The sequence below is a fragment of the Baudoinia panamericana genome (assembly GCF_000338955.1).
Source record: "Baudoinia panamericana UAMH 10762 unplaced genomic scaffold BAUCOscaffold_4, whole genome shotgun sequence".
In the NCBI taxonomy this organism is placed as follows: domain Eukaryota; kingdom Fungi; phylum Ascomycota; class Dothideomycetes; order Mycosphaerellales; family Teratosphaeriaceae; genus Baudoinia; species Baudoinia panamericana.
The window spans coordinates 681388-707527 of NW_006911260.1; the positions used below are offsets into that span (position 1 = coordinate 681388).

The following is a 26140-nucleotide window of genomic DNA, read 5'->3' on the forward strand; positions in this document are numbered from 1 at the left end:
GCAATCTGCGCCCTATGCTATAGGAAACCAGATTCCGACAACAACCTACCATCAGAGGTCAGTACATGAGTTATATTCGTCAGAAACACGGTCGTGTCCTTACCTCGCAATCTTCTCATCCTCCCTCTCCCTCGGCTCGACCTGCAAGCTGCGCTCATACATCTCATGCACATCTCCCGCACTTTGCATGTTTCTCAGAATGTATTCTTGGAGCTCCGCAACCGCCTGTAGACCGTATGGCACGTTCTGGTACTGCTGAATGTCGCGGATCACCTCGGCCGTCTTCGCTCTCTTCGCGAAGTTGATAAGCTGCGTCTTCTTGATGACCGACGGGATGCCGTCTTCGATGAACGTGAGATCCGTGAGGTAGGTGCCCAGGAAAGGAATGCAAGGCGGATCGGCTTTGTGCAAGGCTTCTCGGTACTCGAGGAAGTTCTTCGTGCTGCCCATGAGCTTCCGCATAGACTCGAGGCTTTGAGTGGTTCGAGCATTGACATGGCCCCATGTGCGGCTAAGGCGATGGATAGGCGCCGATCCGAGTGCAGAGATGATAGATGTTAAGCACGAGAAGTTGTTGAGAGTTCTGCACTTATCCGCGATGGTGACGAAGTGCTTGATAACCACCACTCTGCGCTTTACATCTGCCTGCGTTAGTATCATCTGAGCCACCCAATTGGTGAGCTGGTTCGAATGTAGGATCAGTGCCTTGACATTCTCCGCCGGATCCTGCTCGCCCTCTGCAAGCTTCTTCTGCCATGTCTTGTTTAAGCACTCGGTAGGTTTGATTTTACCGTACAGCTTTGACTCAATGATCGTTAATTGTCGTGCAAATTCGAGAGCGTCAATATCGAGAAACTTCAACTTCTTCATGTTCTTTGGAACGATAGGCGGGGGTGCTTGTGAGCTCATTGTGAGCACCAGTCGCTTGCTCGAAGCATCCTGTCCGCGCATTCTCTGCTCGATGGCAGTTATCAACGGGCCAGCTCCTGGCGTTGCTGTTAACTGCACGGCGCTTTTCGCGAAGTCGTAAACTCTCTGCATGAGCTGCTGGCTGTCTTCGTCGTTGCCTTCCATCCAATAGATATCGAACCAGGACTTGAGGATGTTGACCACTCGGAATCGTATAGGCTTCTGCTTCTTGTCCACCCAGGTCTGAAATTCCTGGTCGCTCAAGCCACCAGGTGGCTGTATGCTCCATCGCTTGACTAGCATCTCGAATAACTCTGGAGCACTGGTGAAAGACCGATACGTTAGCAAGAAGGTGTTGTTGAACTGCGACTCTAGACGATCGTGCCGCGTAAGCTGCTCGACCAAGCCGGTCAGAGTACCACCGCGCAGCTGTGGAGGGTTGGCCTTCAGGTCGTACTGAATTTCCCCTTCATGGTCAAGCTTCAAGAATTCGGGTGTCTCCTCAGAATCTCTGCCCGTCGATATCGGCGCCGGAACCTCGCCGAAGAAGCGCTTAACCTTCGAGTTGTCTCCGTTCCGCTTAATATCGGCAGAATGCTCGATCGGTAGCCCTTCCGCATACGATTTAGATTGGCCAATATCTCCTAGTGCATTAGGACGCAAATTCCGCGAATTCTGGCGCACATGTTGCTCATATGACGCGCCACCGTCTGTCAAGCGATGCGAAACCTTGCTCGGTGCATCATCTTGCGGAAGGAGGCCACAGAGCAGTTGTAGCGAGAACCATACCTGATTAGCAGCCGTGTCGAGATCACGTCCAGCAGTCCGCACGCGGCTCAGCCGCTCTTCTAGCGAAGGACCACGAACTTCAGCCCATTCATCCGCCAATGGACTACTCACTGCTTGGCAGGCTATGACTAGATCCGCAGTCGTATCGTAGAGCTTCTGCTTGTGGTCGGCGAAGTCGTTCAATTGCGGACTGTTCAAGCTTGATCCAACCGGTGCCAGGTCCACTGACTCGACGGCGGAGAAGTAAGGCCGGCAGACTTCTACCACCTGGCTTCCGCATTTGCAGATCGCATCTCCGATTCGGCGGTGTCGTGTGGGCGTGATGAGCTTCTCACGCAGAACAAGATGCTCATCTAAGCGCCGTATGCTCGATACTATCAGTCGCTTGAGGTCTTCCATGCGCTCCAGAAGTGCTTGATCCAGCTGAGCAGTTGGTTCATTCAACGCGTCCGTTTCGTCGTCCATAAATGACATCGAACTCAAAGGGTCTCGGGGTGTCAGCCCGTTCGTCTGCCAGTTGCCCGCTGACCGACTTCCACCAATGAATCCTGGCGTGAGCCGCGAAATCTCTTCGCCACGCTGCTGTCGTGCCACTTCGACAAAGCCGTAGACACCGTGAATTAGACCTTCGGCTTCCTGCAAACACTTTTGGTATGAATCCGGTGCCGGCCAGTCCGCCGCGGCGATGTGGGATGAAAGCACCAACTTTGAGAAGCGAGACATCATCTCTCTGAAATGTGGATAGAGTGCTTTGTTAGTCGAGATGATGGAAGGATTGCCAGAGTGGTTGTCTGTCGTACCGGAGCCTGCAGCAAGAAGCAGGCGAAGATGATCGGAGATGTCTTCGGCTCTACGAACAAACTCTGACCGCTCGCCATTAGTGATCACTTCGCGATACCTCTGCACCGCACGTCGCATGTCCTCGACTATAGTATTCCACGTCAGAGGCACTGCTTGGGCGTCGTCAAAGAATCGTCTTGACAGTAGCGAAGTCGCGGAGAGTCCAGCAGGAGCGTTTGCAAAAGAGCTCATAGTTGTACCAATAGGCGGTATACCCTGCTGCATGGCGGAAAAGGACATTGAAGCACTCGTCTCTGTCAAATTGGTCTGGGACCGCGTCAACAATGATGCATAATGCAGAGAATCCATTGATGTTGCGGGCGACACGCCCTCTGAAAGTAACGAGCGGCGTCGCCGTGGCTGCAGATAAGCGTTAGTGGAGTTACATCTAAACTGGTGGAAATGCTGAAAAGGTGCACTCACGCCTGAGCTTTTTGAATCTCGCATCATTGACGCATCTTCAGCCTCAGAGGCGGACGCATAGTCCGTATCATCATCCCGCTCGTAGCCAGCCACCATTAGCTCGGCAGGCGGCCTGGTCTGGTCCGGAATATACACATGGGTTCGATCTCGCGGTCCTGTCTCGTTCGCAGATGTCGGCGCCTCAAGCGGGAGCTCCATGGTGCTTTCACCCGTGAGAGTGTTGAAGTAGAACAGTCTCCCGTCCGGTGTAGCTTGCGGTATCCAGAAAGCTGCCTCCTCTTGACTATTCGTGACCAAGCCGCTTTGTCGCGCCGGGATGCCATTTGCGGTATGGTCTAGGTCATGCTCGCCATACTCATCCTCCGACTCCTCCGTTTCCGAATCTCCCGCGATTCCATGCCCTCCACTGCCATCATCGTAGGGCGCGTTCACCACTGCGCAGTAGTTGCTAGGAAACCAGCCACGTACGCCATCCAACACGCCATCCCACCATCCACTCTCAAGCTGTGTGATCACCTGGATGATCTCACCTTGCTGGAAGCTAAGGCTCGTCCGGTCGTCGGCATCATAAGAGTAAAGGGCGCGTACGAAGAGAGGTTCTCGCGGCGAAGTGCTACCAGCTATCCCATTCATGATGATGTATCGGCCAATCCGAAGCACAGAAATGGTCGTACAGCAAGCCGTCTCGCCTTAGGCCCGCAGTAGGACAGTGCAGGATGGAATGAGGGAGGTACAGTCTCATCGACAGGAACAGTCGCCGCTCCCTCGCGGTGCCCGGGCCGCGAGATGGTGGAATGCAGTAAACTTGGCTGTTGAACCCTTACTCCACACTCCAGCAGCCTTGCGCCCCTTCGCAGACCATGCGAGCGAGGAGTGAGAGGCAGTCGAACACGCACATGGAGGTGTGCGAAGGGGAGAGCGCCAGTTTGCCGGTATAGAGGCTTTACGGCACTTCTGCCATCTGACTGGCCGACTTGAAGCGCCATTGGGTGAGGGACATGCGTGCCAAGCCTACGTGCCGGATTGGAGCTAGCCCCAGGCCATATCGCATCGGCTGTTATCGCCTACTCCCCTACGCTCAAACCGTACAGGTACAGGTGGCAGGTTTCCATCTCTAACGGGACATAGTCGCAAGGAGTGCGCATGGTGGCAGCGTCATGTTACGTGAGATGGCAATTGAACTGATTCAGTGATGAGTAGCAAGGGTTTCCTGAGGTGGCACAACAAACAACCCGCCTTCTCAAGGCTGGACATAACAGAAGCTGCGCGATCTAGGACCCCTCCAGACATTATTCAGAAGCCTCCGTAACGTGCATTCCATGTATATGAGGTGAAGTATGATGTGCGATGCATTTTGCTTCCGTCGAATAAACCACACAAGGCAACCGAAGGTGCAGTATAACCTGAAACCTCGGTGATCGTGCGTTCGGCATCACGGGGACATTACTCCTGTCGTCTTAGTGTTTCTACCACATGAGAAGAACTTTATGGTCTCAGTGATTCTGAGATCTTCTGCATTCCTCTTCGCGAGCGCTCGGTACCTCGGACGTCTTCGCTTGTCAGCCGCGTGAAAAATTGTGGGCTGAAGTCGATTTCCCAAACCATGGGATTCGTACGAGGCAGTCTCCAGCCAGCTGGTTCCAGCGCATGTCATTGGCAGACTCCTCAGATTCGAATTGTCCTTACGCTCCGGAGCACCCATGATGAAGACGAACATGAACCCTTCCAGTCATGATAGCGGCACAACTGCTACATACGTGCTTGACTAGGCGTGCACGCTATCCCAGGAGCCGAAGCCTCTCGTGCTCGCGTGGAATATGGAAGGCTGTGCTAGAGCAGCTAAGCCAGCTGTCCCACATCGCAAACACACTAAGGCTTACGGAAAAGCTTGCCGGAAACCATACGACAGGCTCATGGGATAGGTCCACCAGATTAAGATCTTATGCGATGACGGTGAGGTCGAAAATGGCGAGCAGATGAGACTTCGAGCACGTAGCATTGTGACGTTGGCACCGCCATGGAAGATGACAGGTCGCAGGCAGAGTGAGCATCTCCACGTGCCATATAGCGAGGGTGGAAACCTCTGACAGGTAAACCAGGGCTACAGCCTTGCGGACACAGTCCGTATTGCCGACGGTATGTTCGACAGCATGCACGGCGTAGCCTTACGGTAGCTATCGTCTACAACGGTGAGGAGTGTTCTACGCATGCCAATATTAACCTACTTGTCATGACAAGCGATTGCAGGTTGGCTCGCTGGCTCGCTGGCCCCGACTAATGATGCTTCATTCGCGATGGCACCGCTCGAGTGAAAAGTCGGGCTTGTTCGAAAAGTTCTGCGAACCTTCTGTGCATCGCGGACGAAGTGGGTCGTGAAAGCCTGGCAGCTGTTCCCCGCCCGTAGTGTAAACGCTTGGGAACCAGGAACAAGGTCGCGGAACGACGATCCCCGGCTCTAGTGAAACAGCCGACAGCCACATCGGTCAAAGTGACAAACGCCAGCATCGAACGGGGAGAGCAAGGGGAAGTGATCACGGCAAAAGCGATCGAATGACACATCGCGCGCGGGAAGATACATGCGAGATGCGCGATGCAGGAACACGGCGTTTCGTCATGCGTGATGCCGTGTGGGCTGCGGCAACGACAAGCGAGGGGCTGGCTGCAGAAAGAATGCGATAGCCTTATGAGGGGTGAGAGAGGTGAGGCTTGCGCGCGTGGCAGTACAGACGCTTTACAAGACAATCGCGTCCAGCGCTCTACAGTATGATGAGCCGACGCGCCTGACAAGCCTCGTATGTTTACATTGACTCCAGCCGTTCTCGGCGATCAATCCGCGCTGGCAGCAATAGCCAGATGAGAATAGATGTGTCTGTCGGGCCGTTCTGAGACAGATCACGGAAGCGCGCCTTCATCGCCACGGACCGCTCATCTGTTCCCCACCATGTTCGTCACATGTGATGGCCGCTGTTTGCGACGAGTAACGCATCGTAGAATCACGTCGAGACACTACAGGTTGACAGTTTGAGGCAGACAGGCTGGCCAAGCAACGTAGTGTCGGCGCCGCATGCAGCAGGGTAAAGCAGAGCGCAAGTGGTTGTGCTAAGAATAAGAGCTTTCCCAGTCACGACGACGCACGCCGGTCTAACAACAGCGGCAAGTGGCCAGTGCTTTTCTAACGAGTCGTGATGCAGCCCGCACTTGCCTGCGTCGCCTCCTTTCTAGAAGTCATCTTGTCAGCCTCCTGTGCCCCTCCATCGTCCGTTGTCGACATTGTGGTTTTCCTGGCCGCCATCACTGTCGCCGTGTTTACCTGTCATTAGGTTGTGCTGCCTCGCCTTCACCTTAAGCGGTCGGAGTTCCGCGCTTTTGCCGACAAAGCCCTCTATGCGTTCCCAAGCGCAGCACCATCTTCTTGCGCCCAACGCCACCATACATTGACGAACCGGCGCCGCTGACTGCCCGCCCCGGACGCGTCTGGCCCAGGTGCAACTTCAGTTAGTGTCATCATGTCGGCGGCGGTGGCCGGCGCAGACGGGTCCGCGAGCAACCCGGTGTCTCCCAGCACGTCGCGGAAGGCTTCAGGCGCTACGGAGGCAAACGGCGAGAAGCCGAAGAAGTACAAGTGCCAGTACTGCAGTCGAGCGTTCAGTCGATCGGAGCATCGATCGAGGCACGAGAGAAGTCGTAAGTGATGGATTCATATGTAGTCTGCGAGTGCGTAGTGGGGAGCTGCCACGGTCGCATGGAGGGGTCGTGGCGGGGTGGTCGAAACATCGAAACAGTATCAAGGCTGACATACCTTCACAGACACCAAAGAGCGACCTTTCAAGTGTACAAAGTGTAGGAGCACCTTCGTCCGACGGGATCTGCTTCTCCGACATGACCGTACCGTCCACGCGAAGGACGGTGGCGTGCCGCTTCAGAGCGATGCGAAGAGACGGAACACCGGCACCAAGTCGTCACCGAACGGCGCGTCGTCCAAGGTACCAGAGCTCGATGAAGCAGCGCTGGAGCAATATGGCGACAGCAACGACCCGTTCAGCGTGGAGCAGGCGGCCATGTTGATGACCAACTTCCAGCAACGCGCTGCCATGTCGGGTCAGGATATGAACACTATCCAGCCCGAGCCGCTCATATCGCCGCACGGTCCCCAAATGCTGGAGCCTACCATGCCATATCCCGGTTCGATGACCCTGCCGCAAATGAATGGTTGGGATCAGATGGTGCCGCAAAGCGTCAGTCAGGCAAAGGCGCCATCGATCACGTCAAGCCTCGATGCGCAACACGACCTGCTACCCTACCCAGCCACGAGTGTCATGACCAACGTACCTAACACGCTGCCACCCCTCATGGAGCGCCAGCAGAGTCAGACGGATGGCCTCCCCTCTTTCAGTCTGTCGTCTATGAACAACGGTCTTTCGACCCCTGGCGCACTGTCCCCGTTCCCTTCCATGCTCGGCCCAGTATCGCCTGTTGATTACCGCAGGTCGCCGGGCCCAGCACAGCAGTGCACCATGACTAAGGCGCCTCAGCTGCATTCAGAGGATCAGATCACAAGCATTATGGACAACATACGATACTGTGACAGCGAAGGCGCACTCATTGAGACTTTCCGTCTTCCGCAGTTGTCTGTGCTGAACCACTACCTCTCAACCTACTTCAACTGCTTCCACCACCACCTACCGTTCCTGCACCCGGCATCTTTCAATCCCGCAACAGTGTCGGCGCCGTTATTGCTGTCCGTGCTGTCCATTGGTGCTTTGTACACCTTCGAGCAAGACCAAGCCTACATGCTCCATATTGGATCCAAGGTACTTGTCACGCAGTTCTTGCAGAAGAAAGACAACTTCAGCTCGCGCAAATGTCCACTATGGATGATGCAAAGCTCGCTGCTAAACATGAGCTTCGCGAGCTGGAGTGGCGACCCCAAAGGCCTGGAGTGGGCTTGCTCGATTAAAAGCTTGCTCGCCAACATGGTGGCGGGCAACCGGTATGAGCTCAAACTACGCAGCGATGCTAGAGAGGGTCGGCAACCCACACATGACGAGTGGATTGAAGACGAGGGCTGCAGGCGGACGTACTACGCCGTCTACATATTCTTTGGTCTGCTGACACTGACGTACAATCACACGCCTGCGATCAGCTTTGACGAGTTTGACTCGCTGGAGCTACCGTCTTCAGAGACGCTTTGGAGTTTGGAGGCTACAGACAATGAGAGCTGGGCGGAAAGCTTGACAGCATCAACCATCATGACATTCCGCGAAGCCCACGATGCCTTGTTCTTAGGCGACACGGCGCGTTACAGTGCGTTCGCCACACGCGTGATGATCAATGCGCTATTTCTCGAGGTGTGGTATCACAAGCGCAGCTCAGAGGCGCTGCAGGACGTTGTGACAGAGTACAAGCTTCGGCTCGCGCTCGACACTTGGGAGAAGTCGCTTGAGCTGTGTGAGCCAGAGACGGTGGTTGTGAAGCTTAGCGCGCCCCACAAGGGCCATCCACTCATATTTAATGCCATGGCGATCTACAGGAACACGCGAGCACGGCTGCTGGTCGACCTTAAGACGGTCCAGGAAGCGCTGCGATACCACGACTCGTACGAGGTGGCTGCAGCCATGACTCACGCCCGGGACAAAGTCAAGCGCAGCCAGGAGATGCTGAACGTCATCCAAGCCTGCTTCGACTGCATCGAAGTCGCCGCCCTGCAAGGCATCAGATGGGTAGCCAGGACAAGCGCCACGAACTGGAGCATCGAGCATCCGCTCTGCGGCTTGGATTTGATTGTGATTCTGAGCCTGTGGCTCTGGCGCGTCGAGCATGACGAAGAGCCAGCGAGCACTGAAGAAAGCAATATGTATCAGAAAATCCGTGGTCTATTCGATGATGACTCGGTCGATGGCTACAACCAGAAGCTAAGCGCCACCGTGGCAAGGCTGTGGGGTAGCATGATTGACGAAGTTGTTGTTTGGGGGTGAGTTAAGCCCTCCTAATTGTTGACCTGTAGCTTGCTGACGTGTCGCAGTATAACAAAGCTCATGGGCGAGTCTTTCAAGCTGCACGCTCAGGCGCTGAACGGTTACGAAGACGCCGTGCTAGCTGGAGCTGCACCCGAAGCAGCGAACAACCGAACTACTCCACACGCACAACCGCATGCGCAGGAGGTGACTGCCTTCTAAGCTGCGGACTTGATCACCATAATCGAGCATGCTGTAAGAGTCTCATCTCTCCTCAGCAGAGCCGAGACGGCCACTATTGTTACTCGCAAATCACTGCAACAGCGCGAGTTTCTGGCATTTCTTCTCATTTCCTTGTGCGAACTTATGGACGTATTCTGCGATAGTCCGCAGACTCTATTGTCGACCACGGTTCAAGGGTGACGGTCTAATGGGCTTGGCTGGTCCGCCTGCGATACACACTGCGTCTGTGCTTGTGCCTGTTTCGACTTTGATACCATGTACTAAGACTGTTCTGGGAAGGGGACGGCGGCGAGCTCATGGTGTGAATCTTAATGCATAGCGTGGGTAGTGCTTCTGGGCAGGACAGTTCTGTACAGTATTGGTAAAGACGAAACGTCGACTCTGAATGCTTGAGCGGCTTCTATACTCTGACAACGGATGCTCCAACATACCCTAAAGCAGAAACGGCAAGCTATTCGCGGGTGGGTCGGATGCGGGAGATCTAGAGCTGTGCTGTAAGTCAAACATCGCCATCTTCTGCCTAGCTACATGTGCTTCAGGATCTAAACTTCAATTAAACCATAGGGCTTACTGGGTAGGATGAATCACGATGTTTAGCTGATGGTGGAGGGAATCGGGCTAGATGGATTCTGATCCCCCTGTAGGAGCAATCCACTTTTTGGCGTCCACCCTGTGTACCGCAGGTGCTCTGTCTGGCGGACACTGTAATCCACTATCCGCTAGTCGCGCTAACAAGGCTGCATAAGAACACGGACGTCCTCCCAGAGCATCTGGAGCCTCTGCTACCGCCCTCGACTTAACGTACCAGCAGAGTCCGAAGATGGGAGAGCAGTCAACAGCAGCCGCCGAAGTCCACGGACGCCGAGATGACACGAAACCACTCTACCACCATATCGAGCATGCTTTCAGGCAGCAACAAGATCAGCTTGCATTGATTGTTGCCTACCAGCCTGCCGATCATCTCAGCCACGTCTTCTCCACAGCGTACAATACTAGCGGAAGCCCTCCAAATAGTGACCTGCCTTGCCTCGCCTGGACCTTTGCCCAGGTCCACGAACTCGCATTTCGACTATGGGCGGGGCTCTCAGGGGAAGGAATACGTCCAGGCGCGACTCTCATGACGCTTGTTGTCAATCGAGCAGAGTTTATCGTCCTTTACTACATGGCTATTGTCATGCGGTTGACGTTCGTGCCGCTAGACCCCGGTGCTTTGGGACAGCCGCGCAAGGCCGAGCTAGAGAACTCTTTGCGCGTACTGAAGCCAGACCTTGTGGTCGTTGCCGATGCTCAGGGCATGGAAGCGGTCAGGTCCGCCTTTGGCGTCCGCTCACCGAGTGTGGGATTGCAGCTCGACGGCCAGGTTGCTCAAGCTGATGCTTGGACAGACATGACCACTTTACTCGCAGAGGCCAAAAACACGCCCGTTGAGGAGACGGCTGTGACGGAGGCGCTGCGGGATGTTGACCTGGACCGGACGCATTTGATTCTGTTCACCTCTGGGACTTCCTCTGGGAAACCGAAAGGCTGTCCGAGAAGCGTTCGAAGCATGAGTAACATCAACAACGCTGCGATGAGCACGAAAGAATACCCGATCGTTCGCTATCTGCAGGTGACGTCCAACTTTCGGGCAGTCTTCCCTGCTTTCACCATTACTGCATGGCGAGATGGCGGTGCAGTGGTCATAGCCAGCCCTGCGTATGACACCAGCGTTGTCCTAGACGCAATTGACCGCTTCAAGATATCTACTACCGGCCTGGTACCCGCCATGGTTCACGCCATTGGCACCCACCCCAACCATAGTCCTCAGAAAGTTGCAAGCGTGACAGGCGTCCGGCTTGGTGGAGATATGATCACGCGAGATCTGCTGCAGAAAGCAGCTTCAGTGTTTCCTGCGGCTCAGGTGTCGACGGCTCATGGGATGACAGAGGGCGGAGGCTTCTTTGAATGGCCCTTCTTCGAGACGCCGCTTGCGGATATACCATACTACGGCGAAATATCGCCCCTTGGTCTTGCCACTCCGCAAGCTTCTTTGCGGATATGGGATACTGAGCACAACAAAGTGGCTCGACGAGGTGAGCTGGGTGAACTGCACATTTTGGCGCGAGATGCAATCGAGCGATATCTTGAAGGCGTAAACGAGGACAGCTTCTATGAGGACGCTGAGGGGAGGTGGCTGCGAAGTGGTGACCTAGCAACCATGACAAAGGATGGCCTGTTCTACGTGAGTCGCAGACTTGTCATTGTTGACGCACGACTAATGGCATGTCAAGATCCTGGGCCGCATCAAGGATGTCATCAAGCGGGCAGGTGTCTCCATTACCCCTGCCGCGCTTGAAAGTGCAATCTCTAGCTTTTCCGGTTCTCAGGTAACTGACACACTCAGCTTGCAAGAGAGGGAAATTGCTGACCGGAGGAATAGACAGCAGTCGTCGCTGTGCCATCTCCGACATTGGGCGCCGAACCCTTTGCTGTCCTCGAGAAGACGGGCGGCTGGACAGCGGACGAGATCAAGCACCATGTGCTCGAATTGTTTAACAAGGACTATGCCCTCCGTGATGCTGCATCACTTGAACAGCTGGGTCTGACAGGTTTCCCACTCAATGCGAGTGGCAAGATACAAAAGCTGGATCTACTGAAGCATGTCGAGGGCTGGATGGCCGTACACACTGCTGCGCGAGCTTGAGAGTATGTCTAATCAGCCTGACAGACTTGCACTGTACCATTTCTTGAAAGAACGGCAATCAATAATGCTGAAGCACATTATGGCATCGTTTAACCAGTTGCTGCAGACGGAAACGCTTTCGATGAGCTCTCCTACATTTCTGACCGAGCATTCAACCACGCCGACCTCCAACATTTAGGAGATCATATTACCGTACTTCTCAGTCTTCTGATTGATGTCTTCATCACTGCTCCGTTCAGCATGCAGGTGCTCCTCTTGGATGTCCGCCTCGATGAGGGGACCAGTATAGTACCGCCGGCCACTGATGTACCACCACAGCATCGAGAAGAAGAGGATGCCACCAAGGTAAACAATAGCATAATTCATCTGCCAGAAGGTTAGTGCGGATGCAAACGGCCAAGCAAGACGAGGACTCACGTTTTCGGCAGTGACTGGGAGTGCAGTGGGCATGATGAAGATGATGGACACAAAGAGCGTCCATACACATGCCCAGATGTTGACAATATAGCTCAGTCTGCCCATGTGCCATGGTCCAGGAGTGAAGCGACCAAAGACCAACTTGCACACGATTGGTATGCAGTAGCTCCAATCCAGTGCAATGGCGCAGACGTTGAATACTCCAGCGATAGCAGTGTATGAGCCAAGACCGATGAGATTGATTGCGATGCACCAGAAGACAGAGATCCAAACGGCGAGGATAGGCGTGCCGGTCAATGGCAGAATCTTCGTCCAGATACGTGAGAATGGCACCAAGCGATCGCGGGAGAAGGCGAAAACGGTACGAGCCAATGCCTGCATGGCGGTGAAGCAGACGAACTTGATAATGATGAAGGCGCACACGGTGAAGACGATACCACCGCGCTTGCCAAGCACATCATAGAAGATTTGCGCCACTGGCTGCTCAATGGGCGAACTGAGGATGTCGGCTGTATTGCCCATGGTGAAACAGAGAACTATGTTGAAAAGCCAGCCAGCTAGGTAGGTGAAAAGCATAGCCATTGAGATTGCCTGCCGAGACATGTTAGTAACGCATTGCACGCTAGTCGGATTCTGTTACCAACCCATGGCGCCTTGATTTCCGGATTCTGAATCTCTTCAGTAATGTGTGCAGTGGCATCGTAGTCGGTCATAGTCCAAGACACACTCAAGAAGCCAAACAAGAAGGACCAGCCAGTGGGTTCCCAGCCGGAGGTGTTGTCCACATTTGTGAAGACGAACTTGGCTGTGTGATTTGTCCCGGCGCGGTGTGAGAGTGCTAGCAGCGAGATGCTGCATGTCACAAGCACCAGAATGTGGAAAATGACATAAGTCTTGGTCATCTTCTCCATCCAATACGTCGAGAGGGAGTTGACGAGACCTGTGAGGACGGTGAGAGCGGCCATCACGCCCACAGTCTGCCCGACGGTTGGTGCAAATGTGAAGTCAGTGCCCATCGAGACAGCGGCAAGCAGAAGTGAAGCTGCACCCCATTCGGATGAAGCGATACCGGCGACTTGACCGAGCAGGTTGAGCCAGCCTGTGACCCAGCTGAGAGAGGGCACCCACGCCTTGGGCGCAGTGCGCGAGATCGTGTAGTACCTATACCAAAGTAGTAAGCGTTGTGGTCTCCCTTCATCGATTGTGGCATGCTCACAATCCTCCACAGGTCGGATACGCTGACACAAGTTCAGAAACCGAGCACTAGCACGAGATGTCAGTTTCGTTTCCTGCGCAAGTCACGCATTTAGCGGTCAAAGTCTTCGCTGGACACACTCACCGCAATACACATACAACCAGCTCCGGAGATTAGCCAACACCATACTGCGGATGCACTTCCACCGGCGTATAGCGGGTATGAGAACGTTGTGGCAACGGTCGAGAACAGTCCGCTTATGCTCACGGCGAAGGAGAAGGTTGACAGATAACCAAACTCTCGCTTGAAGACAGGCTTGTATCCGAACTCTGCTGCAAGGGCACGATCCGCCTCACTGAGCTCATCCAGTTGAACTGTCTTGACAACGCCGCCAGGGCCTTGCAGCTCCACAGCGCCAACACTGTTCTTGCGCTGTCTCAGCTCCGTGGGTGCAAGCTGATCGGCCATGGTTGCTTTGGGAGATGCGTCGCAATGGGAACTCTGCTTCTACACAAGCGCAATGGGCGTACGGGTTCCTCAGGTGTCACTTTGTGTCCAGATAAGTTTGATCGCTAGGGCGTTGTCATGCGGCAGTGGTGGGCGAGGCGCTCTGGGTGTCGCGGTCTTTCGAGCCGGTGCTTTGGCGCAATGGGTTGCTCACGATTGCAACGAGACGTCGAAAAGCACGGCGGTGATCTGTAATAATTGATTACAAGCTTGACTCGATCTGTCGGGAGTGCTAGCAAAGAGATAGCTACAAACTGTTCGCTACAGTAGATAGAAACGAATGCCGGATGATCACAGCAGAGACAGCTTGCCCAGAGGGAGCATCGAGGAGAGAAAAGCTTCTTGCAGAAAGATCATTTGATAAGAGGACCACCTAGCGCGTCAGATGGAGCGGCGACGAGGATGGATGCGAAGTCTCATCAGAGTGCAGCGTGGGTCCGCGCTCACAGGCCAGCCAACAGCGTGAGTCCATCAGCGCCCCGCTGCGACAGCCTTTGACTCTCATGAGCCCATGCACGCTACCATGCATGGAGCGGTTACCTACGTCCGATGCTAGCACCAAAGCGGCAGTGCTGAACGAATGAAATGCTCCTTTGCTCCCCGAAAGCTTGCGTGGGAGTACTACTCTGCTTGGCGACGGTCAGTGAATCTGACATCGCCGCTGTTCACGGTTTTCGCAGACGAGTTGAAGCCGTCAACGACTATACAGCAAATGTCTCAGGTCTGACAGCTACCGCGGGGTTAAGATCGGCGTGGTTGCTACCAACCGTTCGACCCAAAGTATCTTCACAACTCTGCCTGGTCGTCCCATTTGCCGGAAAGGGTATTATCTCTTACAACAGTCAATGTACATCGAGGAAAACGGTCGTCGGAGACGTTGTGTCCTCTAGACGGCGTCGTGAATTAACCTGCAGCTCTTCGTCCATGACGCTTCCTCAGTGGTGCTGCGTACTGCATGAACTGTAGCTGAGCGGCCCTCGGCAAAGGATCTAGCGATAAGAGGAGCAACTTTACTTCACAAGGTCTTCCATATCATTCTTCACTTCTTACTTTCGTCTGCACGCTCAACACCATGCCGCACAGAGAAGAATCCAGCCTGTTCATCAAGGAGCTCCACCCTACATTCGCCGCCGAAGTCCACGGCGTAGACTTCACGAACGACGTTGCGCCTCATGTGTTCAGCCGGATCCAAGAGGCTATCGCAAAATACGGCGTGATCCGATTTCCTGCCACGGGACTTGATGATGCCAGCCATGTCGCTTTCGCTTCGAAGTTTGGTGACCTGGACGACGTGTCCCCATACACCAAGCATGGCAAGAAGCACCGGCTGCCATTCGTAGAGCTCTTCGACGTGAGCAACCTTCTTGAGGACGGTTCGGTAGCGCCCCTTGACAGTCACCGTGCAGCAATGAACAAAGGTAACTCGCTCTTCCACGTGGACTCCTCGTTCAACCCTCGGCGTGGTGGTTACAGTCTGTTGCGGGCACACCAATTGCCGCCGCAAGGGACCGGAGGCGCCACCGAGTATGCAGATACTCGCACCGCCTTTGACGAACTGCCAGATGAGCTTAGAAATGAGCTGTTGGAAGAGGACTACGTGGCCTGCCATTCGCTGTATCACTCGCGGAAGCTCGCAGCTCCCGAGTCCCTACCTGGAGTGAACCCTGAAGACCACTTCATGTCGAGACATCGGCTTGTACAGCGTGAGTGTGCTGATTTAGGCTGACGCCAACCTGCTTTGTTGACGATTGACAGGACATGAGCCAAGCGGCAGAATGAACCTCTACATAGCTTCGCATGTCCATCACATCGAGAACGTGCCGCCAGAGTACTCGAAGGTATTGCTGGACAAGCTCTATAAGCACGCTTGCAATCCAAAATATACGGTTGCTATTGATGTGAGCCACTAGGTTGGCCGAAGGAGTTACTCGGATGACTGACCTACCGTAGTGGACCGAGGATTCGGACTTGATCTTGTGGGACAACACTTGTGTGATGCATCGTGCTACCGGAGGCAGCTTCGAAGGGAAGCATGTTCGAGACATGAGACGAGCGACTGTAAGTTAAACGAAGTGCAGTCCCGCCCTGATCGGCCAAGACTTAGCTAACCCTGTTACCCATCGATGCGTAGGTGCATGATGGCGGCAAGCATGCGTGGGGCCTAAATGAACCCAGCACTGAGCGTATGGGGTACCCTTAGTTCGATGGTCTGACTTGTTCGGCCTCCTTCAGGTGACCTTCTCACCGCGCTCAGCCAGTGTCATCATCACGAGGATGACCCTGGCCCTCTGGCTCGTGACGTGACCTAGGCCGCATAGGTACGAGCCTGAGCGAACTGACGCCCTTGGGGAAGTGAACACTGTTCAGCAAGATCACGACAAAAAAAGCAAGGACAATGGTCGGAAGGGTTCATGCGGAGCTGGCGTACCGCGTGAAGCTTGCATTACGATCGTGAGTTCAACAGCGCTTGTTTCAACGTGTGCCCGCACACCGCGTACCTATGTCTCGTCTTGCCTCCTCAAGGGGTAGCCACGGTGTATCACGAGGCAGACAGCGAACGTCCGATAACGTTCGTTGTGGCCAGACCGGCTAATGTGTACCACCGTGTTACTGACGCTTACTCAAACGCCGCGAGGATGGTCGTGATAGTGACCACAAGTCCGGTGGAGACGAAGAAGTACACGAAGATCTAGATGGAGACGTCGGCTAACTCAGTCAAGTGTCCCTATATGGTCGACCAAAAGTCCGTAGAGGGATATCCTAACGCATGGAAGCTGGCGTCTCCGGGGCCTGCGAAGCCGGCCACGGTGTATACGGCGACTTCGGCCATAAGGACGACAAAGGAGGTAGCGGCGGCGACATGGTAATGGTGGGAAGAACGAGAATGCCAAAGGGAAAGGGATGCTCTCCAAATGTATGATTGTCTTCAAGCGTGGGATGAGGATGTGCAGGAAAACCACACCGAGCGATTTGTGGGAAGAGAATGTCAGGAGACAAGAGAATATACTACGATTCGGCGAGTCGATAGGGTGAGCGAAGCATCGTCGGAGGTCGAAGCACAGCGATTGACAGGGGCCAAAGGGGCCGAAGTCGTGAGTAAAGTCATTCAGGATGGTGATGTATGTGGTTGATTGGACGCCTGTGGCTTTTAGGGCCGAAAAAGCTACAGTATGTAAGCTGCTTCTAAACGATGTGGAGCTTCTGTGTGGTCAATCCGAGAACGATACATGCTCGGAGAAGTCCATCACTTGCCGTCCACGTTAGTATTCGCTTTGCAAGAGTCGCTACAGGCGTGGTCGTCCCAGAGTCATACGCCAACACACGCGGAATCGGTCCGGAGCAGCTACTTGTAGAACGCGTACGACACCGCATCTTTGTGGGCTACCAATCCAAGAGTCCATAAGACCGAGAGGTGATACCTTGAAGCGCAAAAGGGGCTTGTTGCGCCCAAGGATTGGGATAAGTGGAATCAACCCATGTGTCAAGGGTAGTGTAAGACGCCGTAGCAACGATGGTCCGGCCGGGAAGCTGGCATGCCACCTGGTTGTGCATTAAGTGCTAAGGTACAAAAGCCTTCGAGTGTAATGCCTTCAGTCATACGCGCTCAAGCCGACGCAGCGTAGCGGAGACTCGGACAGAACACCAGTGACCTGCCTCGGCGGCAACCATATGCGTGCCTTTCCAGAATCCAGCTTGCCTTCTCTCCGCATATTCATCTCCAACACCACCACTCGCAGAAAGTCACTATTCTCTCGCGGCTCGCGCTGACGAACCCCCGCCAGCGCCAGAAGGGCTCTACCGGCTTCCGTGCTCGGGTCGGGACTGCTGCTGCGCTTCTCGCTTGCTCTCCGTCTCGCGCGAGTATAAGTCTGCATGGGAATGGTAGGTGCATCGTCAATGCGCTCAGCCAGGTAAGGAGCATGCAAGGCCTGCTGGAACGGTGCCTCTTGCTCCTCGAAGCTGAGCGGCAGAGGGTTGAGATAGCGTCGTTGTGCCTCCGTAGGCGTGCCTTCTACTGTCGGCCGGATCTCTGAGCTAAGTTGTGGGAAGAGGAAGGGATGCGCCCATAGTACGTCGTCGGTGAAGCGCTGAGCCGACGGTCTCTGCGCTGGTGAGATGCTTGTGCTGATGCTGAAGGATGTGATCGAACCAATCGTGGCGTTCTTTAGTGCACGTAGGGAGGTGGTGAGGTTGGAGGTAAAGGTCGCTTTCGGTCTTGTCGCTTTCGGTCTACTGCTGGGTGTGATAAGGATGATGTCGTCGTCGCTATCAATGGGCTGCGGAGGCACGAGCGGATGGTCCAAGGTCGTATCTTCCACCACGAGCGCCACTGACCGAGCCCGGTCACGCTTTAGATTGCTATTGGACTTTCGGCTTCGCAAAGACCCAGGCGTGGAAGGGCTGCCCATAGAGAGCACCGACCTGTCATCGGCATCCAGAGAAGGTACGCTATCACTCGAGGCTGAGCGAGCATGCAGAAACATCATTTCGCCTTGGCTATCATGAGATGCTGAGCATGGTTCCACATCGCGGTTCGCATCCTCGAGTAGTACGCTGAGAGCTGAACTGCTGCTGTAACTGGCGCGCAAAGTATCATCACTCTTCCATGAGCTCACAAGCTCATCTATGGACACTCGCCGTTGGTCGCGTGATTTGCGCCGGAGCTGGTGCGGCTTGGGTGGTGGAATCTCCGTTACGGCCAAGAGTGCGGCCACGGCAGGTGGGAGCGCGTTCGCAATGTGTGTTGCGGGCAAGCGTCTCACAGCCTTGCGAGTCCTCGTCGGTACGCTCTGAGCAGTGCCTGAATAGCTGCGCTCCGGCTTTGGCACGGCCATGGGTTTCGAAGCAGGCTTCACCGGCTCCGTTACTGTTCGCGCGGACGGTTCTGGCCTCGTCGCAGGCCTCCTCTCGATGTGCGCTGCATGCTTCCTTGAACCCTTCCTCCCGCTAATCTTCTCGCTCATGTGCAGTGCCTGCGGCGGCGACGATGAATAGCTGTACGCCCTCGGCACCATCATCTTTGCGAGGCTCCAGCGCTAGCGGTAGGGAAAAGCGGTCCCTTAGTCAAAGCGCGGTCTCGTGAGCTCCACACGCGACCAGCGCTGAAGAGCGCAAAGGCTCTTCCGCTTCGCCGCTGTTGCCCTTCCGCTGTACCTGAAGAGGCTTGGTTGTGACGTTCCGGGGGCCAATCTTGTAGTTATGCAATCTAGCAGCGGGCCGTGTTTCTATGTCGTAAGAGCCGAGCAGGGCTAATCATTAGTTCGAGGAAATGTGAGGAAGGACAACACAGAGGGAGGTTCTCTAGGAAATGAACGTGACAAGAATATAGAAGGGAGGAAGAGGATGTGGTGAGCAGTAACAGCCCGGAAAGGATGACCGTACGCCGGGCGTAAAGGGTACGCCGTATGCATCCCCCCACAGGATGCAGTGGCCGAACGTGCTGATAAGGGATTCTGGCACGTTCATGTGATCGCGTGAGCACTCCTTTTGCCATAACCTACTGCCCAACTTCGCCCGGCGTGTTGCGCTCTTCGCGCGGTGGCACACGTCTCCCACTGACATGTAACGTAAACATTCGTCGTGTCTTCTCCGCGGCTGCTATATCGAGATCGCAGTCGTGATTGAATCATGGTGGAGCTCACGCTAAGATACAACCTGCCCTTTACGAGATAGCGTGGTGGACGGGAGGCGCCCCCCCATCCCTGAGTCGATCTTGTCCGCAACGCAAGGATTGGTGGGCTTCTCGGCCAAGTTGGTCTGTCCGACATCCTCATCATCTGTTACGCCTCACCCTCAGATGGAAAAACTACGAGCAGTTGAATGCTACCCAGCTGCGACAACACCGGACCAACATGCCGTTGATATCTGAATGAACGGGCTGTTTTCCCATCGTTGCCGGGCTTCGGATCCGCCGCCGCAAGATGTGTCCCGAGTGTCTGGGAAGACACGTTGAGATGCGTGCATCAACCCCGCAAGCCTCGCTGCAGGCGTGGGATGTCGTGTCGTGTGCGGCACAGGCCGGGCGGCTCCGCTGCAATTGCGTGTTATGGCTGTGAAGTGGTGACGGGGTAAATGTGCAGAGTGGCCAGAGATAAGAGCTCCTTATGATGCGTAACATGATTCGCATGCGCACGTGGTGTTAAGCTATGGACTATCCCTAAGCATCTAATGCAAAACGAAGCTTCTACACGACGCCGTACAAACACCTATCTGCATTTTATTATACACGCAACGCCCATGACCTTGGGAAAAGTCAACACATACCCACTGCAGAAGCCTTCCCAGCGGCCGTCGCAAGGGAAATACATCAAGTATAGTATGGCCATCCCGTTTAGAGCTCCTCCTTCGGCTCGTCCTCAATATCGTCACCACCCCGGAAAATGCTCAGGATATTGCTCCTGCTCGTAAGGTCGTCCATCTTCTCTGGCGCCAAGCCGCCCTTCTGCAGCAGTCCCTGCAGTCTCGTCCACTCCTTCTCAGCGTAGCCTTGGTTGTCCGCCATCTTCTTCGCCACCTTAGAGTAGTACTCCCCGTACTTACCTTGCACCGCCGCGGCAGCCTTCTCGAACTCCTTGTAGGCAGCATCGCCGCCGCTCTTGAGCGTCTTGACCAGATCATTGAGGCTGGGGACTGTGCCGGCCAGCGCGTCGAGGCCGCCGCCAATGGTGCGGTGGGTACCAGCTTTCTCGTTCATAAACGTGACAAGAGCGCCCTCGGAGCGGCCGCCTTCGTACGAGATGGCCTCCTTGCTGCCCTTCGGGTAGTACTTGATGGTAGGGTAAGACTTGATGCCCGCTTCCTGAGCAGTAGCCTTGGCATTCTCTGCCTCACAGTCGACTTTGGCAATCAGAACGCCAGTCTCGGCGGCGAAGTCCGAGGCAAGCTTCTCCCACGTCGGCGCTAGAGTTTTGCAGTCTGTGCAGCGGTCAGTTAGCTTGTCACTCTAGCCGTTTGACAACTGTTTCGCGGGACGTACGTCCACACCATGGTGCAGTGAATGCAACCAAAGCATCCTTGTCCCCGCCAATCTTCTCCGTGAACGTCTTGTCGTTCAGCATCTCAACCGGGCTCTGTACGGCATCCTTCTTCACCGCCTTCGGCTTGATGCCAGTCTTGTCAAGGACGAACTTGGTCAGGCTGTCGATATCTCGTCCACTGCTGTAATCCACAGGTGTGTCGCTCTTGCCATCGAACCACTTCAACGTAGGGAAACCCTGGACGCCGAACCGTCGGCCCAATTCCTTCTCAGCATCGGCGTCGACCTTGGCGATGGTGACCTTGTCCTTGGCGAACTCGAAGTTGGTGGCAAGCTCTTCGTACACGGGTGCGAGGTTCTTGCAGTGACCGCACCATGGTGCGAAGAACTCGACGAGTGCGGGCTTTCCGGACTTGAGGACTACATCGTCGAAGTTGGATGGGATCAGGTCCAGGACGGCGGATGCTGAGGCGCCGAAGACGGCCAGAGAAGCGGTTAGAATGTGTCGTAAAGGTGCCATGGTTGCTTCGTGTCGTTAGTGATATGATTGTGAGAGAGCAACTGTATATCGATCGGATTCACAATGTTTATGACAGCTTGGACCCTGATGTGTAGCGATGCTGTTTTGTCAGCCGCCACTGAAGTGAACAGCTGGAGTTTTCGAAGCGCGCCTAAATATTGATCATAAATCGATAACTGTCTCGGTCTTTGTCTAACGGTCCGAAAAAAACACGGGCTTGTCAATGGATCTCTGGATTATGACAATATTTGTCTCGCACGATGGCGGCGTCTTGCCCGTTCTGTGTCCCGTATGCAGCTAGATCTACAATATGTATACATAGTAGCCATCTTGGACTCCACTAAACGATCCAACAGCATCCCTAAGTTTCGTGCAAGATCGGGTATATCGTCACCGGTGTCGCTCTCTAACCCATTTCACCGAACCATCCAACTGCGCCAAGGACGGCAATACAAGGCCTGCCGTTTACCCTTCGTCGAGACCAACCATGTTGCAAGCGTGTCAAGCATTCGTTGCCCAAGCCTTCCAATAGCTCCTCAGCACATGCAGCACCTGCCGCTGCGTCATGGCATCTTCGCAGGCGGCCTGCAGCGTGGTGCCTCCATCAATAAAGTCGAGCATGATCGAGTGTGGTAACTCCTGGCGATCCAGATCCGGCGCGTATGGTATTTTGAACTCACTCAAATGATATTTCTTCGGCGCTGTCCCTTTATGAACGTCAAGAGCTTGCGGTATGGCGTAAAGGACGTTGCCTTCACCGTCGAGCGTGACTATGCGGCGTTTCCAAAGCTGGTTCTTGTCAGTAAAGCTACGATGCACGATAAAGAGATGTAGACATACCAGAGAGTCCGGAAACTGCGCATTGAGGTCCCCGAGCACCACAGGAGGTGGCATGTCCGCCTTATCATGCTGCGGTATACTCGGATTCCTCGTCGCTGCTGTCGCTGGGCTCGTCACGTCGGCTGCGCTCGACCCTGCACTCGACAAAAGCGCGCCGCTCCGCCTCTTGTCCTTGCTTCCAAGATTACTCATCCGCTTCAGCCATCGACTCGTCCTGCTGCTGTCCTTAACGGCCGCATTCTCGTCGCTAGCAGATGTAATGGAAGTCGTTGAGAAGCTTTTGAACACTGGCGGTGGCGGGAAGTCGTCTGCTGAAGGCGTAATAGGTGACATAGGCGCTTGTCTGTGTCTGCCGAACGATCTTCGGCTGGCAGAATGCATTGTGCGATGCTCAACGGGACCGCTGCCAGTTAGTTCGTTCGGTCCCATGGGCGGCGCGGACTCCACGCGATGTATGGGCTGGTCGGTATTCAGCGGTGGGAGCGGCTTGTTTGTATTGCGGGCCTGCGTTCCTGATGCGCGTTTGTGATTGATGACGAGTTGCGATTGCTGTAGGCGTCCGTCTTCGACGACTTCTTCGGTTTCGCCAATCATTGAAGTCCGGACTATACGCGCCGTCACTGATACAGAGTCACGGTTCAATGTCGGGTCGTGCTGGATGTTATAAACCGGTGCGTTCTCTCCCTGCGACAACGGGGGAGACGCCAGTGCTGAATGTCCACTTGATCGACCGCTGTACCGAGCAGCGGCCTTCATGGAGGGAGTACGTGAACCTGGTGGACTTCGAACTGCGCCCTTGCGCTCCCGCCATGTTGTAAGGGGCGAAGTCTCAGACGTTGGTGATTGGGCAGGGTTGGCGGACGCTGACTCTTGGCCGGACAAATCTGCCAGTGCTTGTATGCGTCTTGTGATTCCCAAAGACATATTCTTGCTGTAGCCCTGTAATGGATCGTTCCGTTCATATGGCGGTGTTGAAACCGAGCTATCCCGGACCGTCTGCGCGTCTTCCTGCTGCGGAGAGCCATGCTCCGTATTCGTGTCGACTCGGTCGACTAGGTTCGAGGAAGACTTCCGGATGGTGACCGATCGCACGGATGGAGCAGACCGGTCGGAGTGCACTGACTGCGCGCTTGGCCGGCGCGGAAACGAAGGGAGGATCGGGGACCTCATGGTCATTGGCTTCGCTTGTTGCAACGTAGCAGTCTGTAGCTCCTCCAGAAACTCATCATCAGAGTCCAGGTCGCCCTCGCTCTGCGCCTCGATGTGCAACGGCTCCACAATGCCTCTTCTTCGCTTCGCGAGATCGCTATTCTGGCGGCGGCCCAATTTTGGACCGTCCACGATCTCAATGTCTGCTTGTTCGTCCTGTGAAGGTGCAGTCTCGTTTTCTACAACCGGCTCTGGGACAACATCATTTCGAGATGCCTGCCGGCTGTGAGTCATCGGCTGGGAGCCATCAGCCATAACAATGGCTGGCACCTTAGCTGCCTCCGGCTCAGTAATTGGGCTTGTGTGTACCGCATCAGGAGTCCGTCCAAACGCAGGGCTATCTGTCGCCGCTGAGCTTTGTAGATGCGCGAAGTGTGACTTTGACAAACCTTCTCCAAGCATGGCGTCTGTGGCTTTCGGCTGCGTGTCGTGCTCGATTGCCCGCTCGGCCAGGTGTTCGTTCGATGTCTCCAGCTTCAGTAACTTAGCCTTCGGTGAGCCAGACTGCAATTGCTGCAAGGTTGCGGGATCTGAAGAGGCTTGGAGGGCCTCGTTCGCAGTCGATGGAGCTCCGCTAATGCGCTCTCTATGCGCAGCATCATCATAGCTCATTTCAATGCCCGAGTCGGCTTTCTTGGACGATGCTGGCTGCTCCTCGCTCATCTGCATCTCTGCTTCGGGGTCTCGATTGTGCGCCTTCTCGGCTTGCGGATCTGGCGCTGACTTCAGCCCGCTTGGTATTTCAGGCACAGCAGGCTTCTCTTCATCGGCTGGTGGCTTGAAAGTGGCAGCTTGCGGGTTCGATTTACGCAGTTGCTTCTTCCGCAACTCCACGGCCTTCATCAAGCGCACCTTATCCGGCGTCAATGCGGTGGACTTGTGTGACGGCATAGACTTCACGCTTCCTCGCGACACCGGCCTCGGATTGTACTCCGGCACGTTCGGTATTGGTGGTGGCGCAGGTACCATACCCGGGAACGAGTGTAGTGCAGTTCCCGGTCCTTGCGACTTTGGACGGCTCACTGACTCGGTTTTCTTTTGAGCCATTCGAAGAGTGGCTGGCATCGCAGACACTGTCGCTGCTGTCGCGCGTTTGCCCTCCGAGACAAGACGAGGTCCGAGTTTGACTTTGGGCTTGGAGTCCAGATAGCTGAAATCGTACGGCTCCTCTGTGCCCGACTTACGAGCAGTTTCTGTAAGACTTGGCCGCTCGGATATGCTTGAGCGCCCTGCCGACACCTTGTCTGAGGATACGGAAGCTGCGCGTTCTGGAAAAGTGCTCTTGTCGCTCGGAGTCTCCATTGGTGCTGGCTTCGTCGTCTCCGCCATCGGCTTGGCCACTGTGGTTTGTCCGGATTCGCCAGCAGTTGTGGTAGACTCTGCACTCTTGCCGGATTTCTCAGAACCTGCGTAATCGGTTATAGATGCCAGCGAAGGCTGTGAGCCAAGCGACGTCATCGTGTGCTTTCCGGACTCGTCCCAGACCAGAAACTGCGAGATCGACGTTTTGCCAGGAGACGCAAGTGGCGAGGTGATGGGCGAAGAGTTCTCGGACGTAATTTGTATAGACGGCGGTGGCTTTCTCGCGCGGTCACCACCAACCAGCTGGTCCATGCGCATTTCAGTTTTCCATCGTTGCGAGCGTAACAGCGAAGTTGACGAAGCTTGCGCAGGCATGCTAGGCCGTTCTGGCACCGCGCCATGATCCTCGCCATCCTCGCTGATTTCGTTTAGCCGGTTTGACGAAGTTGCAGTAGACGCCGTATGCAATGGGAACGATGCAGCAAGTGACGTATCATTAAGTTCGTCTGAATTGCTAATTTCCAAGAGCGTTTCATATGGCGAATAGCGTTGTAGGAATTCCTGAATGTGGACAGCGGTTCGTGCTACCCAACGTCAGCAAGGTGACAGACACTTGTATACGACTATTCTAACCCTGGAGTAGACGCGATGTGCCTTCCGGTACGTATTTGATCAATATCTTCCGTCGTCGGTAGATTAAGAGGCCATATAGCGGAGATTGATCCTCATACTTCGCCAGCTCGGCCCTCGCTTCCAGAACGCCGCCTTTTCCGCGTCCAAGGAGCTCGACAGAGTCTCGCGACACATAGAGGAGCAGGAACCTAGATTACACAGTTGCCTCAGTATCCCGCAATATGCGCCACCGCTTTTCATTGACAGACTAACCATCCTCCTGCTTCTGCAATGGCTGAGTTGTAGGCGTCTACCACAGCAGGATGGTCCAACCCGTTCAACGACATGTTCCTTCAGCCTTTGCTTACTCCGCGCGCAGATATGGTGTCGTGGCAGCATTCAGGGGTGCCGGAGATCGTGGACGGCGGGGTTCCTCGTGCGTATAGAGACGTCGCATGACTTCTATTCATCATCGCTTGCCATGAACGAATAATCTATTAGTACAATCAATACATTAATCGCCGGCGTGTTGTTGGTATGGCCGGACAGAATCACTGTGGTGGAGGGAGAGGGAAACATGGTCACGGTTCGCAAGCATCCTGGTAACTTTTGCCAACCAAGATTAAGCTCGGTCTAGGGCAGACTGGCGCATGGATCTTTACGGTCCATGCGGTCGATCGACAAATCATTACCTGGCCCAGCAGCCGCACCTTAATGCGAA

At 54.9% G+C, this 26140-nt stretch overlaps 11 protein-coding genes across 11 annotated transcripts; 4 read left to right on the plus strand and 7 right to left on the minus strand.

Annotated features, from left to right (window-relative positions):
- Positions 1-17: 17 nt before the first annotated feature.
- Positions 18-3594, minus strand: BAUCODRAFT_66762 (uncharacterized protein; the record flags this gene model as incomplete). The annotated part of the gene is made up of 3 exons (XM_007676432.1): positions 18-45; positions 104-2898; positions 2962-3594. The coding sequence occupies 3 exons, from the start codon at positions 3592-3594 to the stop codon at positions 18-20; spliced, it is 3456 nt and encodes a 1151-aa protein (XP_007674622.1).
- Positions 3595-4191: 597 nt separating this feature from the next.
- Positions 4192-4671, minus strand: BAUCODRAFT_32066 (uncharacterized protein). Its single transcript, XM_007676205.1, has one exon. The coding sequence runs from the start codon at positions 4661-4663 to the stop codon at positions 4394-4396; it is 270 nt and encodes an 89-aa protein (XP_007674395.1). The 5' UTR covers positions 4664-4671; the 3' UTR covers positions 4192-4393.
- Positions 4672-5395: 724 nt separating this feature from the next.
- On the plus strand, positions 5396-5744 carry BAUCODRAFT_412032 (uncharacterized protein). Its single transcript, XM_007676688.1, has one exon. The coding sequence runs from the start codon at positions 5552-5554 to the stop codon at positions 5726-5728; it is 177 nt and encodes a 58-aa protein (XP_007674878.1). The 5' UTR covers positions 5396-5551; the 3' UTR covers positions 5729-5744.
- Positions 5745-6467: 723 nt separating this feature from the next.
- On the plus strand, positions 6468-9137 carry BAUCODRAFT_67300 (uncharacterized protein; the record flags this gene model as incomplete). Its single annotated transcript, XM_007676473.1, has 4 exons — positions 6468-6645; positions 6769-7200; positions 7267-8932; positions 8984-9137. The coding sequence occupies 4 exons, from the start codon at positions 6468-6470 to the stop codon at positions 9135-9137; spliced, it is 2430 nt and encodes an 809-aa protein (XP_007674663.1).
- A 901-nt stretch (positions 9138-10038) lies between these two features.
- Positions 10039-11817, plus strand: BAUCODRAFT_42909 (uncharacterized protein; the record flags this gene model as incomplete). Its single annotated transcript, XM_007676341.1, has 3 exons — positions 10039-11379; positions 11429-11524; positions 11578-11817. Coding segments are annotated over 3 exons (1677 nt in total), but the record flags the coding sequence as incomplete, so codon positions are not given.
- On the minus strand, positions 11739-14344 carry BAUCODRAFT_32069 (uncharacterized protein). Its single transcript, XM_007676206.1, has 5 exons — positions 13598-14344; positions 13475-13521; positions 12903-13419; positions 12259-12849; positions 11739-12207 (listed from the first exon to the last, which is right to left on the minus strand). The coding sequence occupies exons 1-5, from the start codon at positions 13919-13921 to the stop codon at positions 12016-12018; spliced, it is 1671 nt and encodes a 556-aa protein (XP_007674396.1). The 5' UTR covers positions 13922-14344; the 3' UTR covers positions 11739-12015.
- Positions 14345-15032: 688 nt separating this feature from the next.
- BAUCODRAFT_66647 (uncharacterized protein) lies at positions 15033-16027 on the plus strand (the record flags this gene model as incomplete). Its single annotated transcript, XM_007676422.1, has 3 exons — positions 15033-15663; positions 15716-15858; positions 15911-16027. The coding sequence occupies 3 exons, from the start codon at positions 15033-15035 to the stop codon at positions 16025-16027; spliced, it is 891 nt and encodes a 296-aa protein (XP_007674612.1).
- A 1090-nt stretch (positions 16028-17117) lies between these two features.
- Positions 17118-17441, minus strand: BAUCODRAFT_412266 (uncharacterized protein). Its single transcript, XM_007676689.1, has one exon. The coding sequence runs from the start codon at positions 17330-17332 to the stop codon at positions 17144-17146; it is 189 nt and encodes a 62-aa protein (XP_007674879.1). The 5' UTR covers positions 17333-17441; the 3' UTR covers positions 17118-17143.
- On the minus strand, positions 17442-19200 carry BAUCODRAFT_412362 (uncharacterized protein). Its single transcript, XM_007676690.1, has one exon. It carries the CDS (start codon positions 18976-18978, stop codon positions 17551-17553), a length of 1428 nt encoding a protein of 475 aa, XP_007674880.1. The 5' UTR covers positions 18979-19200; the 3' UTR covers positions 17442-17550.
- Positions 19201-20189: 989 nt separating this feature from the next.
- On the minus strand, positions 20190-21591 carry BAUCODRAFT_412282 (uncharacterized protein). Its single transcript, XM_007676691.1, has 2 exons — positions 20937-21591; positions 20190-20875 (listed from the first exon to the last, which is right to left on the minus strand). Exons 1-2 carry the CDS (start codon positions 21454-21456, stop codon positions 20292-20294), a joined length of 1104 nt encoding a protein of 367 aa, XP_007674881.1. The 5' UTR covers positions 21457-21591; the 3' UTR covers positions 20190-20291.
- A 366-nt stretch (positions 21592-21957) lies between these two features.
- Positions 21958-25766, minus strand: BAUCODRAFT_22915 (uncharacterized protein; the record flags this gene model as incomplete). Its single annotated transcript, XM_007676110.1, has 4 exons — positions 21958-22245; positions 22297-25391; positions 25441-25628; positions 25693-25766. 4 exons carry the CDS (start codon positions 25764-25766, stop codon positions 21958-21960), a joined length of 3645 nt encoding a protein of 1214 aa, XP_007674300.1.
- Positions 25767-26140: the final 374 nt, after the last annotated feature.

What these genes read in the sequence shown, in the direction of transcription:
- BAUCODRAFT_32066 (XM_007676205.1), bottom strand. Translation starts at nt 4,663, where the DNA reads ATGGGTGCTCCGGAGCGTAAGGACAATTCGAATCTGAGGAGTCTGCCA.
- BAUCODRAFT_412032 (XM_007676688.1), top strand. Translation starts at nt 5,552, where the DNA reads ATGCAGGAACACGGCGTTTCGTCATGCGTGATGCCGTGTGGGCTGCGG.
- BAUCODRAFT_32069 (XM_007676206.1), bottom strand. Translation starts at nt 13,921, where the DNA reads ATGGCCGATCAGCTTGCACCCACGGAGCTGAGACAGCGCAAGAACAGT. An exon ending in CTGGTTGTATGTGTATTGCG is followed by an intron (nt 13,522 to 13,597) that starts GTGAGTGTGTCC and finishes ATCTCGTGCTAG; the next exon opens with TGCTCGGTTTCTGAACTTGT. An exon ending in TATCCGACCTGTGGAGGATT is followed by an intron (nt 13,420 to 13,474) that starts GTGAGCATGCCA and finishes ACTTTGGTATAG; the next exon opens with GTACTACACGATCTCGCGCA.
- BAUCODRAFT_412266 (XM_007676689.1), bottom strand. Translation starts at nt 17,332, where the DNA reads ATGCGGTGTCGTACGCGTTCTACAAGTAGCTGCTCCGGACCGATTCCG.
- BAUCODRAFT_412362 (XM_007676690.1), bottom strand. Translation starts at nt 18,978, where the DNA reads ATGATGGTGCCGAGGGCGTACAGCTATTCATCGTCGCCGCCGCAGGCA.
- BAUCODRAFT_412282 (XM_007676691.1), bottom strand. Translation starts at nt 21,456, where the DNA reads ATGGCACCTTTACGACACATTCTAACCGCTTCTCTGGCCGTCTTCGGC. An exon ending in CACTGCACCATGGTGTGGAC is followed by an intron (nt 20,876 to 20,936) that starts GTACGTCCCGCG and finishes ACCGCTGCACAG; the next exon opens with ACTGCAAAACTCTAGCGCCG.